The sequence below is a fragment of the Vipera ursinii genome (genome assembly GCF_947247035.1).
Source record: "Vipera ursinii genome assembly, chromosome: 1".
NCBI classification, from domain to species: Eukaryota; Metazoa; Chordata; class Lepidosauria; order Squamata; family Viperidae; genus Vipera; species Vipera ursinii.
In genome coordinates, this window is record NC_139512.1 from 263,389,198 (window position 1) to 263,406,489 (window position 17,292).

The following is a 17,292-nucleotide window of genomic DNA, read 5'->3' on the forward strand; positions in this document are numbered from 1 at the left end:
ATGCTGATTCCGGAAGTCCATTCTGGGCATGGGCAACAAAAAATTAGCTACCGGTTCTGCCAAAGTGGTGCAAACTGGCTGAATCCCACCACTGGAGGCAATGAACTTCCCTTCATTGGATATAAAAATGTTTGGGATGCATCGAAAAGTATGTTTCAAAACATCACAAGACAAGCCTCAACTTTTGTACCAGCATCAGACACAAGTATGCAAGTCCCATGGTTGATTTCATGACATATGTTAATATTTGCCCCACTTGTCCTTCCATGGAGACACCTATGGATGCTTTAATTTGGCCTTAAGCATTTAAATGATTGGTCATGATGTCCAATGTTCTCTTCCAGTCACTTGGTTCCATGGGTTTATAATTCTGCTATACTATCCCAAGAGTACTTGAGATGGGAGTGAGACAAGAATGCAGACTGGACCTATCCACCCTAAAAGTCCATTCATTTTTTTTTCCTGGAGAGAGATGTTCTAATCATATTCATTGTATATACTATTCCTCACTATGAGTTTTTCTGACTTGCATTTAAGTACGGGGCCATGAAGGCAACTACTCTTTATCACATGGAAATAATGTTACTAGGTCAAGTTCGATTTTCAAAGTGCCAAAAGCATTCTAAATGCAACTTCAGGTGGAGTGGAGGAAATGCTTGGGCACCTCATAAAGCTTTGCTGGATTGCACCTATGGACAGGGAGATAGAGTAATGGACTGAAGTGAAATGGCAGTTTCCCAGGGAGAAGGGAGCACAATCAAGGAGGGTGATGAGAGAAGAGACGAAGCCCAGTGTTGTCCTGGAGAAGGAAGAAGAGATTAAGAATAATCACTCCCTAGAATCTTCCAGGGTATATAGGTTAAATCTGGCAAGATTCTGTCTATATGGTATGAGTAAGTAAAGAAGTGAACTTTGGCTAGTTTGTTCTATGTTGTTCTTAGATTGAACCAGACAGTAGCCTTTGTATCTACCCTAAAAGTTAATTCATTTTATTTCCTGGAGAGAGAAGATATTCTAAACATATTCATTGTATATGCTATACCTCATTATGGACCTTTTGTAACCTGCTTTTAAGTATGGGACAAATATGTCCAGGCAACCTCTTTGCTTTGTCCTGTTCCCACAATGTTGTGTTCGTCTCATCATATTTTGATGAAAACCTTCAATTTGCAAATGCCTCCTGCCTTAAAAGAGGGCAGCCTGTGTTCTCACTGCTCCATGTTAGATTAGCCCATCTTTCTGATTTTAATCAGAAACAAATACTATGCATAGAGAATTGGTTCTGGAAAATTCATGAAGAACAGTTTTATCAATTATAATGTATTTCACAGCGTGCTCTAGCTGAAGGCACAAGTTGATGGCGTAATGAAATGTGCTTTTCCGCTAATGGATTCCTCTCATAACTAATTGGCTAAATTACTTTTCATTATGCCTTTAAGCAAATAAAATCCAAGAAATATCATTTTGAATGTGGCTAAGGTGAGAGTGCTGATGAAATCACAGTTTTGTATTAATTAACAAATCCCACTTTATATTCTGATAAGATGTGATTAGTTAAGTTTGTGTAGTCAAGAGGACCGTAAAAGTTCAGTTCAGCTTTGAGACCAAGCAGGTAGAATCCTAAATGCAGAAATCTGAACTATAGGTGACAGGATACTTTTAATGGATGATAAAGCTCATTGATTTATTTCAGTATAATAGGATAATAATCTTGTTACAAGGGGCTATAATTTCAGTGGTTAAACGCTCGGTTACTTAAACATGCTTCTGTTTTCTGCTTCTTAGAACATAGATAATATTCAGAATGAAATAGACTCACTTTTTGAGGAGCTAAGGAGTAAAATAGACAATCTCTCTGAAGATATCATAAGAAAGAAGCTTCCAGAAAAGGTACTGCAGGCAGAAGCTCATGCTGCCCAACTGAATGATTCATCTGCTGTTTTGGATGGGTAAGTTAACAAGATTGTTATTTCACTTTCATGGACTCTAGAGTTACGTAGCTGGGAAAATAGAGGAAACATTTTCTTCTTCAACTCTTTATGACAATTAAACAGACATTCCCAAACTCCATTATCATATTTGTGTAAGCTGTCCCAAGGCAAGATGGCCATGTCCCAATCTTCCCAAAGAAATAGACTGACTTCAGTTATTATTCTTGATTTTTGATTGATAAATAGAAAAAATAAGAGAGAAAGAATTTCCAACAAAATTAAGTCCTTTGAACTTTGGAGCGTGGAATCAATGCTCTTTAGCATGAGATGAATGTTTCATGTGGTGACATTGCAGTATTCTTGTTCTATGGCCTAATCTCAAACAGGTTGCATTTGTTTTTTGTTGGGTTTTTCCCCCTGGCTAGAAGCAACCTATAAATTGAAATTCTGTGCATGTCTACACAAAAGAAAATCTGGCTGAGTCCTGTAGAGAATACCTATGTGCAAAAAGACATTAATACATATGGGTCTAGAATTAGCATCTAAAATTCCCCCTTGGGTTTTTAAAAGCTGAATATGTATATTTTTTTTCCCTAATAGAATCCTTGATGAAGCTAAAAACCTCTCCTTCAATGCAACAATAGCTTTTAAGGCCTACAGCAATATCAAGAACCATATTGATGAAGCTGATGCAATTTCTAAAGATGCTAAAGCTCGTGCCAATGAAGCCATACAACTGGTAAGGGAAAGGGAAAATCTCTTGATTTTCTCAAATAATCTTCTTTCAGTGTCTTGCTATTTCTCAGCAATTAGTTATCAGATACTATTATCATGCTCATTGATATAGGTTAGTGTTACAAGGTTTAACACAACTGCTAATAAACATCTATCAAGAAATTTTAAGCAGTGGCCCAAAGTGCATTTTGGCAAATTAAACCTAGTTACTCTACACACAACAAACTATCAAAAAAAAGGATTTTACTATTTTACTACTCAAAATAGTAAAATATTCTTGGAGGAATTCCATAAAATAGCTTTATCAGCCGTAACCATCACCATCCAGAACCTGTTTATGGTTAATAGCATTAAAATAAGGTTTATTACTAAACACCTACAGAACCATAAATATCATAAAGTATAATCAAACTACTGCTATTATGATGTAGTTTATTAAATCTCGTGTCAGTAGCCAGGTTAGTTTTACAGATTCTTTCTGTAATTGATACACTAATCAAGTCTCTGCTGGTGGACCAAGAGAAGGACTTCTGCAAATGATTTTGAAGCCTGGGTTAGTTGTGGTCTTTAAAGAAAAAAGTCTTTTTAAACAGATTAATCAGTGTATAAGGCTTTTCTCTTTCAATTGTTTTCTTTACTGCCATAACTAACTAAACTAGGCTTATACTCTAACATATTTTTAGTGTCACAGTAAATCATTCTTATTTACTTTCTTTGCCCTTTGTTTCTGACTCTTCTTTCACTTTTTTCATTTATTTAATATTTATTTATTTGTTATTTATTCTTTATTATTTTTACAAATGACTTAAGGAGGCAAACATAGCCAACGTACCTTCCTCCTCCTATTGCTTGATATTGCCTTTATTGGCAAATTCACAATATAATATATTTTACAGTAAATCCATTGCCATAATGAATTTTCACATAGTTCCATACCCAAATTTCCCATTTTTCCATAGATAATTCATGTGTTTAATCCCAGTTCTCTAGAACGTTCATCACATGCTTGCTATCATCTGTTTTTTTATGTCAACCAGATAGTTCAATAAAGAATTTAGACTAAATAATCTTTTGTGTAAAATGTCATACCCATCAAGATAAATCAGTTATCTATTAATATCAGCCTCTATTGATCTATTCAATCTCATGGAAACAATTTTACACTACATGTAACACAGCCATGAAGTCCTGCTCAAGACTCAAGCCAATTCATTTTTTTTTAGTTCTGACTACACTGACTTTTCACTTTTTATATTGCAAATTGGGTGTCTTAACAATTTCATTTTGTCTAATGATCTTTTTATTAGCTACTTAACCATTCACACTTATTTATTAGTAATAATATTCAGCTTTGTATGTAGCCCCTTGGTAGTGATAAAGTGCCTCTTCTAGATCTAGAAATGCAGTCTTATGTAGCAAGAGTCTCTGTTGCTGAATTTGGCAGTAATTCTCTCTTCAAGAACAAATTGTTGACATTGTTAGTTTTAACAATGGGAATAACTTTAAATCTTACCTTTTTACTATAAAAGTAAAATAATTTTACTCTCTGTGTGTGTGTATGTATGTCTCTCTGTGTGTGTGTATAGATAGATAGATAGATAGATAGATAGATAGATAGATAGATAGATAGATAGATAGATAGATAGATGATAGATAGTATATAAGACAACTATATCTTATCCTGTCCACCATCACTGCCACAATCAAGTTTAAATATGTTGTCAAGATTGAGCATCATTCTGTAGACCTTTATTCAACTCTTTCTTAAAGCTCAAACCTGACAATGAGATGGATAAAAAATCTACTACAATCCAATTTTCATTTACCATCCCTGACTTTTGAAAATGAAAATTTGAGTTCGTGCTTTATGATTCTATAGATAAATTATAAGCCAATGAGCAGTGATGGTTACTTGAAGAAGTTTAACATGAATCTTGCACTACTCCTTTTAGAAAAGCTGGGTACTTACTAAATACCATCTAGGAGTAGAATCACTTTTACTTAGGACATAGCTCAAATTTAGCAGTGAGCAGTCAGCTAAATGTCCATAATAGTATCAGTTTATTCACATTACAGTTCTTTTTCTTTAATTTGCCAATGACATGTCTTCCCATTCATAAAGGCTAATCTAGGGGTTTCTCATACATACTTCCAGAAGAGATGGGACAAGGACAAAAAGTAGTTTTAATTTTATTTAATTTAAATATAACTACATTTAAATTAGCTAATTTTAAGCTAATGTGATTTACTTCACATGAATTTAATAATTCACTATTCTGTCATATTAAACATTACGGTTTGATGGTAATAATTAGAGAAGCTCTGGAGGCTACATCAAATAATTTAGAAAAGTGTGAGTGACTTTGGGGTCTCAATTTATTCAATTCTGACTCACCCATAAAAAGGTTTTCCTGTTTGAAATGATTGTAGTAGAATGGCTCCCCTCCCCCACAATTTTAGGAGATCTTATACATGTTTCTGTTTCCTAGGGATGAAAGAACAGAGAAGACTCTGTTTTTAGAATTAAACCAAAATAACAAAGCAAGTATGATATATTACACTAATCTAAGGTAACATTTCAAAGCAAATTTGTGATGTTTTCAATCATCATAATTCTTCAACTATGTTGCACTGCTTTTTTAAATAAAGCAGTCAATTTCTCTTGATTCTTTTTCCTGGAATCTTTTCAGGTACAGCAAATAGTTGCTTCTGTACTTTTCTTCTCTAGGCATCTGGTCCAGAAGGCTCATTAAAGGATGCTGCCAAGAAAGCCTTACAAAAAAGCTTCAAGGTTCTTAATGATGCCAATAAACAGGCAAATGATGTCAAAGGTATGTATTCACCAATAAAGGAAAATAGTTGTAGCTCAAGGTTGACATCTTTGGTGTTCTCTGAGCTTGGTTGTTTTCTTGCAGACACTTCATTACCCAAACTAGGTAATATCAATGCTACTGGTAGTAAGGAATTGGATGCTCTGGTTACGTTTTAGTGGCTTGCTCTATCAGTGTTGGTGGGAGTGGTCTTGGAGGTGCTTTGGTTGGGCTGTTTACTGCTAGCTTGTTTGGCAGTTCCTTAATTGGACTATTGTTTACTTCTTGATTGTTGGACTAATGTTAATCTTGGTGTTAATCCATGCTTATCTGGGTATTGATTGCTGTTGGGGAGGTGTTTGGGTCTTTTTATTTTCTTTTTGGCTTGTTGATTTTCCCTTTTGCACAGTAAGTAGCTGTTGTTGATGTCTATGTTTCTATTGTTGGCCAATTTGTCAGAATGCCAGGCTTCCAGGAATTCTCTAGCATTTTTGGATTTGGCTTGGTCTAGGGATGGTCACAGGGTCGCGGTGGCTCAGTGGGTTAGGACGCTGAGCTTGTCGATCAGAAGGTCCGCAGTTTGGCGGGTCGAATCCCGAGTGCTGCGTAACAGAGTGAGTGCCTGTTACTCGTCCCAGCATCTGCCAACCTAGCAGTTCGAAAGCACATAAAAATGCAAGTAGAAAAATAGGGACCACTCCGGTGGGAAGGTAACAGCGTTCTGTGCGCCTTTGGCATCTAGTCATGCCGGCCACATGACCACGGAGACGTCCTCGGACAAGCACTGGTTCTTCGGCTTTGAAACGGAGATGAGCACCGGCCCCTAGAGTCGGAAACGACTAGCACACATGTGCGGGGGATCCTTTACCTTTACCTTTTAGGACGGTCACAGTTTCCCACTTGAAACTTTGGTTAAGTCTGTCCATATGTTGTGAAATTAAAGAGTTTTCATCATGTCTTCTGACTGCTGGTTGGTGTCCATGGATGCGTTTTGCTGGTCTTCTGCCTGCTTGTCCTATTTAGAGGCTGTTTGTTTGTTTGTTTTTCCTTTTGGGGCTGTTGGTCTTTTGGCTTACGTAGGATGTTTAGGAGGGCCTCAGAAGAAAAAATAGAGTTATCTACAACATACACTGTAAAGACTCTAAATAGACTTGGTATTTCTGGATTAGAAAAAGCATATAGTATACTATAAAAAGCTATCTAAATTTAATTAATAAATAGATAGAATACGGTTGTCATAGAATTTCCCATAGTTCAGAAAGGAAGTTCAGAATTAAAAGATTTTGAATAAAATATTTTTTTCCTTATAATATTTCGTTATTCTGGAAGGAGAAATTTATCTCTTTCAATTTCAGATAGTTGTCTCGTTAAAATATTGAAAACCTAAGTTCTATTTAAGTAATTCTCCAGGACTCAGGCCTGACTTGTGGCAACAATGGAAATGTTTTGATATGACATCTGTTTGAATTGTAACCTATTATATAAGGTATTATGTGATAGTTAATCAGGAGACTGCCATATGTTAACACCAAAAAGTGCTGAAAGAGTCCTTACAGAGCAAAATGTCCGATGGTAGCAGTTGAACTAGAGATTTACTAGTTGGTGATGGTAGAAATTTGAAGGAAGGAGTGACTGGATAGGGAAGTAAATTCTACCGCTAACATTTTACCCTTGTATGTATTTCTCAATATGATGGAAAGCTTCTGTCCCCGGTTTGCTCTGTGTCAGAATATATGCTAGGAATCAATTACAGAACAAGAAAATGGAATCAAATATACTATTTTTAAGATATATGGTCTGTGAAGTTCTGTACTGAGAAATTTAGTTATAACACTTTTCTCTGTAAGGAAGATTAATTGCAAAATAAAAGCCCCCAAATGCTAGCCATCAAGACAGAAGTTATTATTTCATTTGGATTGGTAACTCTTACAAGAGCTTTGTTTTTGAGAATTTTCTTAAGAATTGTCATATTAACCCTGAAACTTTTATCTGCTCATTAGACGATGGAATTGGAGAGGCTGCCTGCTGTGTATGATAGAAAATCATGATTTTCATTATTTCCTCTAATTTGGAAACTCATTTTCAGTGTATTGTATGGGGCTAGGTTTATGCAAAAATTAATAACAGTGCTTCCCTCAATTCTGTCTTCTTAGCATGCTATACTTTCTGTTTAAATCAGGAGTGAGCAACTATGGCAACTTTACAACCTATGGACTTCATTTCCCAGAATTCCTGAGCCAGCCTTAGGAATTCTGGGAGTTGAAGTCCACTGGTCGTAAAGTTGCTATAGTTACCTACCCCTGGTTTAAATGAACCTACAATGCTGCATATAATGTGGGAGTAAATCCCATTAAACTCAGAATGTGATACTTTTGACCTGATCATAATACTTCAGCAGTGACAGCATTTTGATGTTGATTAGAAAGTGTTTTGTTTTATACCAAGAGTGCTAACTTCCAGCAAGCAGCCTGAGGACAAGAAATGGGCATTGTGCAATAATGTATTATTTTTTTTAAAAAAAAGTTTCAAATTATTTGGCTCTCAGTAGATGGCACTATGGTACTGGAATTTAGGACGCAGAGGAGGTGGGGAACCAGATGGCAGCCAGCAAAGCAATGGAAAGGATCAGACCCCTTTCTTGGTGCATGATGTCAGTGGTATAGAAAAATAAAGATTTTTCAAACTACTAATTAAGCTGGGTCCCTTTCTGCCTTTTTTTTTAAATGAGTCTGTAGAATCTGAGCAGTATCCCACTACATATATTCTTGGCCTCAAGCATGAAATTCTTGACTATGCTGAGAAAAAGAATTCATCTTCTCAACTCTTTCTAATGTGTTGTCAGGATGAATTTTAGTGATTCTATCACCATTCATTTATCTAGCATGCCTCTCTTTATTTCCTTCCAGAAAGTCTGTATCTTTATTTCTGCCCTGAAGGACAAATAGAATCTAGAGAGTTTTGACTTAGAAAATGGCGCAAGAGAAATGTTAAATTCATATGTGTACATATGCATGCAGCCAACACAAACATATATGCACATTTATGTACCTATTTATCTGTGTGACAGAAAAAGTCCTTAAGGATTCCTGTGGCTAGGTAGGAGGAGCAAAAGCACTGGAAAAGTTTTTTCCCATGTGCTTGAAAGCAATATCTACAAAGGCTTTTCTCATGACCTTTATAATTTGCTTTAGAGAAAAAGGACCCACAGCATTTTATACTATTTCAAAATGATCAACCATTTCTGGAGCAAGTAAGGAAGAGTGGAAATTCTACCTCCATGCAGATAGATACCGCTTTTGAAAATCTGAGAAAGAAAGTTTCATCTTTCTTAATGAGATTTGTAGTATAATCTACTATGATTTTTGTTGCCAGATAATAATAGGAACAGCACAATGACATAGTCCCTGTTGTGTAAAAGTTCAAAAGCGTATTTTTTTCAGTAAAGGGATACTCCTCTACCCTTCACACATGTCCGTTCTCCCCTCAGATTTTCTCTCCATATGGATATTATTTGAAGCAGTTCTTCACTTTGACAAAGATATGTACAAATTACAGTCTTAGAAAGTTTCACAAAAACTGTTAATTTCCAAGCAAGTCTTGCTTTCAGGTGTACTGTAAACCATCTTCCTTTAAGCAAACTTCATTCACTCTTGTAAATGAGTTGGCTCATAACTTACTTTACAATATTGTTTTTAGTATTCCCATTGTCTAATAAATAGCTTTTTACTGACTTCATATCTGTTGTTTTGAGACAACTGTTAGAATGCTGGAAAGGGAATTGATTGCAGAAAAAAAATTGCCTCTCCTTCATAGTCTTTCCACAAATAGAAGAATCTTCTAGTTGGGACCAGCAAGATCTTTATCCATCCAACTTTACTAAATAGAGAAAGAAGAATTATTCATATTACCTTTTAGAATAAATATAAGCAAAACAGACTGATTTGTTTGTTTGTTTGTTTTGCTATTCTATAAGATAATGCTTAAAGTTTAGAAGATTAAGCTTAGTTTCATTGCTGGGAATTTCAAACTGTGGCATTTCAGAATGTTTGTTTTTTAAAGTGTAGACTTTTTTTAAAAAATGATAGTTTTTGGAGCTTTATCTTCTGTACGAGGCTATCTCAGGAAATTTATTTTGCCTTTTTCTTTCTAATTTTCAGGAAACAATTAAAATGCATTTGAGATATTAAATGGAAAAAATATTAAACAGATGGACTGAGAATGTTGGCATTTAAGAGATCCACAGAGATTAAACTTATTAAAGCTCATAAAATAGCCTGGTTTAATGGGTATAAAAACAGGTTTTAAAGCAGAGCGATTCTAAAATACAGAAATAATTAATATAACTTGGGAAATTCACCCCCGAGAGAAATAGTGAATTTATAAAACATTTGGCTGCAAAATTACTAAAACTACTGAATCTATCCATCTATTAAATGGAAAATATGTTAGAAGCATAACATAAGTGCCGTATAATTAAAAAAATGCCTGAAGAATCTTAAAAGATTTTTTTAAAGTATTTTAGAACAAGATTTATCTTATCTTCAAAAAATATTTAGAACAAGGTTAAAAGTTATTTTGCTTATGCAAGAAAGTGTTAATTGGTTAAAAACTGTACAATGAATGTAGGTAATCTTTAACTTACAACCATTCATTTAGTGATGATTCAAAGTTACAATAGCATTGAAGAAAGTAATTTACAACCATTGCAGCATCCCCATCATCACGTGATCAAATTCTGGATTTTTTGGCAGTATTTATTACAGTTGCAGTGTCCCAGTGCCATGTGAACATTTTTTGCGACCTCTGACAAACAAAGTCAATGGGGAAGCCAGATTCACTTAACCGTGTTATTATCTCAACAACTGCAATGATTGACTTAATCACTGTGACAAGCAAAGTCATAAAATTGTACAAAACTCACTTAACAATTGTCTCACTTAGCAACATAAATTTTGGGCTCACTAGCGGTTGTAAGTTAAGTATTCTCTGTACATTGGAAATGTCTCTGTATCTCCATCTTTAGAGCAGGTATTTATAGGCAAAAAGGGTTGTATATAATGGTTGTATATAAAACAATTTTATAGATTCTTTGTTTCTATTCCTAGAGAAAGACCACAAAAAAGAGGATAAGATTTCCCATGGAAATACCAGAAAGATGTAAGAGTAAGAGTAGAAGGCTATTGGTTAACACAATGCAATCATTTGATATACTAGAAAAGTTAATGTGAAAATTCATTTGGTCATTCTGGGTCAAGCTATGGAAATACATTTGTTTTTTTTCATTAAGAGGTATGCAGAGCCACTTTTAAAGAGCAATTAGTTTCTTTCCAAAGAAACAAATATTGCAGAAATGAGATTCTTTCTAATATGCCATTTGACAAAGCTACTGTGCCTATCATTGCACTAAAAATCATTTTATATCCAATTAAATTACAATAATACATTTCTTATTTAGGTATTGCTCATTAACTTCCCTATGTTTGGGTTCTTTCATATTTGCCACCTTCAGCAAGACTAATGGTCCATTCCCAGATTTTGCTGTTAGTTCATTTATTTTATTTCTAAGGAAAAAAAATAATTGTACAAAAAGGATTTTTCTTGCCACAATTTTTTCCTCACTGATCTGCAACTAATCCACATTTTCTTTGTTAAACTACATTCCTGCCATACGTATTGATGATGCCCACAAATCTAAACTGGAGCAGACATTTTGACAATGTTAATGCAATCATTTTTAAAGAAAATGACATATTTAGGTATACCATTGTCACACAAAATAATTTGCAAAATATATTGAATCAAGACTGAGTGGCTGTGCATATCGGCATCTTGGGTCAACCAGACTATTCCATCTCTAACGATGGGGGGTGAGGTGATACCCCCCGTTGATAGGGCTTTTGAAGACCATATAGGAGCCGTGACCAGGGGGGCTTTTGCCCAGTTTCACCTGGTGCGCCAGTTGCGACCCTATCTGGACCGAGATGCCCTACGCACAGTCACTCATGCGCTCGTGACCTCCCGTTTGGACTACTGCAATGTTCTCTACATGGGGCTGCCCTTGAGGACCACTCGGAGGCTTCAACTGGTGCAGAATGCGGCCGCGCGAGTTGTGATGGGGGTCTCCTGATACTCCCACGTAACACCTCTACTCCGCGAGCTGCATTGGCTTCCGGTTGCCCTCCGGGTGAAATTCAAGGTGCTGGTGATGACCTATAAAGCCCTACATGGCTTGGGTCCGGGATATCTGAGGGAACACCTGCTGCCGGCATCAAGTTCCCTTCGTCCAGTGCGCTCCCACAGGGAGGGTCTTCTCAGGGTGCCACCGGTAAGAGATTGCCGGCGGGTAACACCCAGGGATAGGGCCTTCTCAGTGGGGGCGCCTGCCCTTTGGAACCAACTGCCAGTGGAGCTGAGGACTGCCCCCGACATCCGTTCATTCCGCCGGGGCCTGAAGACCTGGCTCTTCGAGCTCTCTGGCCCAGGCTGAGGATTAATTTATTTTAATTGGGGTTTTATTTATACAGGGATAAATTTAATCTTTTTTAAACTTGGTTTTTAACTTTTGTATTTTTGGTTTTTAATTACCCTGTAAACCGCCCTGAGTCCTCCGGGAAAGGGCGGTATATAAATATAATAAAATAAATAAATAAAATAAAATAAATAAATATTCCATTAGTATGATATTGAATATGCAATTACTGTCCCTATGATTTCTGCTTAAATTTCTATTTAGTTTATTCTTTTATGTAAAAATAAGTTTTCTTTTAAAACATAATTGTGCTTGTGCACCCATGAGTGAAAAATATGAACGGTTAGTTTTGTCTCTAATAGTGATCACTTTAGAGATTTTTGTTTTGTTTTGTTTTCATAGTATTTTATTTCATTTGTTTCAATGCTACTTTGTCACTGGCAGTTTTTTTTCTATCAAGTCATTCATTCATTCATTCAATTTCTATGGCTGCCCAACCAAATTAATGACTTTTGGTGGCTTACAATATAAAAAAATACATTACAGTCAAAATATCAAATACATTTTTAAACAATTAAAGCAATAGAAACATCCAAAATAAATAAACATGGCAACAGAGATATTTGGCCAGTTAGCAATACAGCCAAGAAATGGGGCCTTTGCCACACTTATTACCTCAGTCATGGGAACATAGCCAGTTTTTTTAGGGCCTTGTGAAAGACTTACTGGGTTGGAGCCATTCTAATCTCTGAAGGGAGGGTGTTAGATTTTGTTAGATCATGAGATGGGTAGATAATAAGAATACAATAGCAATAGCACTTGGACTTATATACTGCTCCATAGTACTTTATAACATGCTCTGGGTGGTTTACAGAGTCAGCATATTGTCCGAAACAATCTGGGGCCTCATTTTATCGATTTCAGAAGGATAGAAAGCTGAGGCAACCTTGAGCCAGTCAGTTTCAAACTCCTAGTTGTGGCTAGAGTTTGCCTGCAGTATTGCATTCTAACCACACCATGGCTCCTGTGGGTAAATGGGTAAAACTTATTTGTGATGTTGCTTTGGTCTTTTTGATGCTCATTTTCATGTATATTTGCAAATGCACACATTTCCACATCCATACACACGCGCACACACATACACACAGAGAGCTACTGTATATACTAAAGAAACCAGATTCTGAGAATTCTGAAGTTACTGGACAGCCATTTGCCAATAGATATTATGTTTTAAAGATCCTCATGGGTTATCCAGTTAGTTTTCCCATTGAGGAATGTGGAAAATTTCTGCATCAGATTTAATAAATTCCTATTGTCCTTAATTATTATTATTATTATTTATTATTATTTATTAAATTTATATGCCGCCCTTCTCCCTAAGGACTCAGGGCGGCTCACAGCAATAAAAAATTAAAAAACATAGAATACAAAGATTAAAAAAGAATTAATAGATAAAGAAATAAAGGACAATTTAAGCCGATAAAAACCAAATTTAAAAAACCATGATCAGTCCAGGCCCGGTTGTTGGAACAACCATGTCTTCAGGTCGCGGCAGAAGGATTGAAGGTCAGGGGCCATCCGCAGCTCCGGAGGCAAATCATTCCAGAGGGTCGGCGCGGCCACAGAGAAGGTTCTCCCCCTGGGGGTCGCCAGCTGGCATGGCCTGGCCGACGGCACCCTGAGGAGACCAACTCTGTGGGAGTGAACCGGGCGTTGGGAGGTTGACATTGGTAGCAGGTGGTCTCACAAGTACCCCAGGCCTAAGCCATGTAGGGCTTTAAAGGTAATTACCAGCACCTTGAATTGCACCCGGAGGGCAACCGGAAGCCAATGCAGGTCGCGCAGGAGTGATGTAACATGGGAGTATCGAGATACTCCCATAAGCACCCGCACGGCCGCATTTTGCACCAGTTGAAGCCTCCAGGTGCACTTCAAGAGCAGCCCCATGTAGAGAGCATTGCAGTAATCCAGGCAAGAAGTGACAAGGGAATGGGTGACCATGCATAGGGCATCTCGGTCCAAAAAGGGGCACAACCGGCGCACCAGGCGAACCTGTGCAAAGCCCCCCCCGGTCACAGCAGTTAGATGATCCTCCAAATTAAGCCGTGAATCCAGGAGGACACCCAGGTTGCAGTCCCTTTCTGAGGAGGGCAATAGCTCCCCCACATCAAAAGAGGTGGAACATGTTGGACAATATGAGATGCCGGTATCCACAGCCACTCGGTCTTGGAGGGGTTCAGCCTGAGCCTGTTCCTTCACATCCAGACCCGCACCCCCTTCAGGCACTGGGACATCACGTCAAGGGCATCACTGTGTTGGCTTGGGGTGGAGATAAACAACTGGGTATCATCGACATATTGGTGATACCTCACCCCAAAGCCACGGATGATCTCACCCAGCGGCTTCATATAGATGTTAAAAAGGAGGGGGGAGAGAACCAACCCCTGGGGTACCCCACAAGAAAAGGCCTTGGGGTAGATCTCTGCCCCCCTGCCAATACGAACTGTGAACGGCCCAAGAGGTAGGAGGAGAACCACCATAGAACAGCGCCTCCACTCCCAACCCCTCGAGCCGTCGCAACAGGATACCATGGTCAATGGTATCAAAAGCCGCTGAGAGGTCAAGTAGGACCAGGACAGAAGAGCAACCCCTGTCCCGGGCCTGCCAGAGATCATCTACCAGTGCGACCAATGCCATTTCCGTGCTGTAACCGGGTCTGAAACCGGGCTGGTATGGGTCCAGATAGTCCGCTTTATCCAGAAATTGCGGAAGCTGACACGCTACAACACTCTCAACAACCTTTGCTACAAAGCGAAGGTTGGAGACAGGACAATAGTTATTCAAGGAGGCCGGGTCCAGAGCAGGCTTCTTGAGAAGGGGCCTCACCACCACCTTTTTTAAGGTGGAGGGGAAGACACCCTCCATCAATGAAGCATTGACATCAGGAAACTGAGATTTTCAACTTTATGGAAAACCTGACCTAACCTTCAAAAACTACAGTTGTTATTAATTTTACTTTGAAAATAGTTTGTAAGAGATACACGTATTCTTTTTCAAGTAGTTACACCTTTCTTCATGTTTTTGTCTGAGCCTGAAAAAAAGACATGGCTGCTTTAATTAGTCAATGTTAATGTAAGCATACACAATTGATATTTTCATATTTATTATTTATTTTCCCATCTTAATCATAAGGTGACTCTGGGATGCTTACAATTTTAAAAAGAATAAAATAAGGAAATAATGCATATCTTGGTGCAGTGGGGAGAGAAATTAATAAAATTTTGACTATCAGCCTGTGCCAATGATCTGCGCTCCAAGCACCATCAGGCTGAATGTAATAGCTAACCAGCTGATTTCAAATGAATAAATCATGATAAATATTCAATCTGTAGTGATTTGAGTGCTTGATACTTCCAAGCCATACAGTAAATAGTCCAGAAACCCGAAGAAAGCTCATCATGGTCAATTATAATTTCTTAGCCTAAGCTCACTAATAAAATTATGATGATACTAAATTGAGATAATTCCTACGTAGCCCTGAATTCCTTTCAAGATATATTAAACTTATAATGAATTATATTAATATAACCAAATCTCTGATTTGTGTACTCCTTACAGAAAATGAGGATAATCTAAAAGGAATGCAGAATAAGTTGCAAGTTGCAGGGGAAAGAAACTCAGCTCTCTTGAAAGCTTTGAATGGCACCCTGGAAAAGCTATCAACCATTCCAAACGGTAAGTGGGGATGGGCTAAATTATCATTGTTCAGTATTTAGAGCGCAGTGCTTTTCCTAAATTAAAGAATTATGTTTTTTCCCCACTTCAGTCCTCAATCTACTTGTATTTGCATTATCCATCCTTCCTTCCTTCCCTCCCTCCTTCCTTCCTTCCCTCCCTCCCTCCTTCCTTCCCTCCCTCCCTCCCTCCCTCCCTCCTTCCTTCCTTCCTTCCTTCCTTCCTTCCTTCCTTCCTTCCTTCCTTCCTTTCCAGTTTCTAACCAAATACAGCAAGAATCATGTAAGAAGTGCATCAATATCATGTCTTTGTGTTCCGAATCAAAATATTTTCATAATATAGATACTAAGTGCAGATAGAGGAAAAATTCTCTTTAACAATACACAGTGGTGCCATTAAGTTTAAAAGCCCCCCTTCTAAGAACCCTGGAAAATTTGTCCAGATTCTCCCACTTCTCATTCTGTCTGCCAGTGTCTTTCTCAGTGATGTCACTTGATCACAGTCAGTGGGCTGCTGCTGCTGTCACTGCTGTCTGCTTCCCTCATGACTGCTGAACTCTATCCAATGCTTCCAAACCAGTGGCACCATTTTGGCACATCCAAACACAGTGGAAGTACCATTGCTGGAATTATCATCACAGCCCAATAGCTCAGCTCTAATAAGACGTGTCAGTATGCTGACAGCTTTGGCTCAATATATTTCTGATTTTGATCTACTTTTGAAAAATATGTATATATATTATGCTTTCTACTGTGTCCCATAAGTCCTCTTGACTTTTTTGGTTCTTTGAGATATGTTAGTATATTGCTTGCCACAGATAAAAAAATTGATATTTTTTTTCCTTTTGGTTTAGCAAGAGCATTCACTTTCTTCTCATTCATAGAAGTCCTTTTTTCTTTTTAAAAGCAATGAAAGGCAACATTCTACCAACCAATCCATCGTTTTAGTTCATTTTCTCAAAGTGCCTCTCCTTGCTGTTATAATAAAAATGCTAAGAAAGGAGCAAATATTCAGAGAGAAAAAGGTCAAGTTGAGCAAAGTGTTATGTACATAGGGGATGTTACACAGATATAAGCCACTGACACCACCAGGTGGCAGGGTGCCCTGTCCAGATTGGCAGGGTAGTCTTTGGCGGGAAATCCAGATATTGGGATTGGTTCCAAGTATACCTGGCTAGGTATATAAGTGGGGCAGTTGCCCCTTTGTTCACCCAGTCTGTGCTACATCAATAAAGAGTTGGAATGCTGACTCCTGTTGTCCTGAGTCATCCATCTTGGCCATGCGGTCCGGAGCCCACTATTTAACACTGGCGACGAAGGTGGGATGCTGTTTCAAACAGAGCTGAAGTCACAAGGAAGGAGGAAAGGCAAATCTTTCCCAAGGGAACCTTCCAAACGCTGAAGACACTCAGAAGCAGGAAAGGTAAATTTTCTGAACCTTCCTAACGATGCAGCATTCAAGGACCAGCGCAACATGGCTAAGTTCGGAGTGACCAGTGAATTCCATTTCAACTTCGATGAACCAGAGCGATGGAAAGTGCATCTGAGACAAATTGAAGGGTTCCTGATGATTAACAAGATCACAGAAGACAAAATGAAAGCAGCGGCGCTTT

At 37.8% G+C, this 17,292-nt stretch overlaps 1 protein-coding gene across 1 annotated transcript in view; it reads left to right on the forward strand.

Moving 5' to 3' along the window:
* The window catches only part of LAMA2 (laminin subunit alpha 2), a 460,887-nt gene that overhangs the window by 365,038 nt on the left and 78,557 nt on the right, over positions 1-17,292 (forward strand). Inside the window, exons 39-42 of the mRNA XM_083379924.1 lie at positions 1,786-1,949; positions 2,532-2,670; positions 5,395-5,497; positions 15,564-15,680. Of these exons, the coding sequence (XP_083236050.1) occupies positions 1,786-1,949; positions 2,532-2,670; positions 5,395-5,497; positions 15,564-15,680 (523 nt within the window). The remainder of the gene's footprint in view (positions 1-1,785; positions 1,950-2,531; positions 2,671-5,394; positions 5,498-15,563; positions 15,681-17,292) is intronic.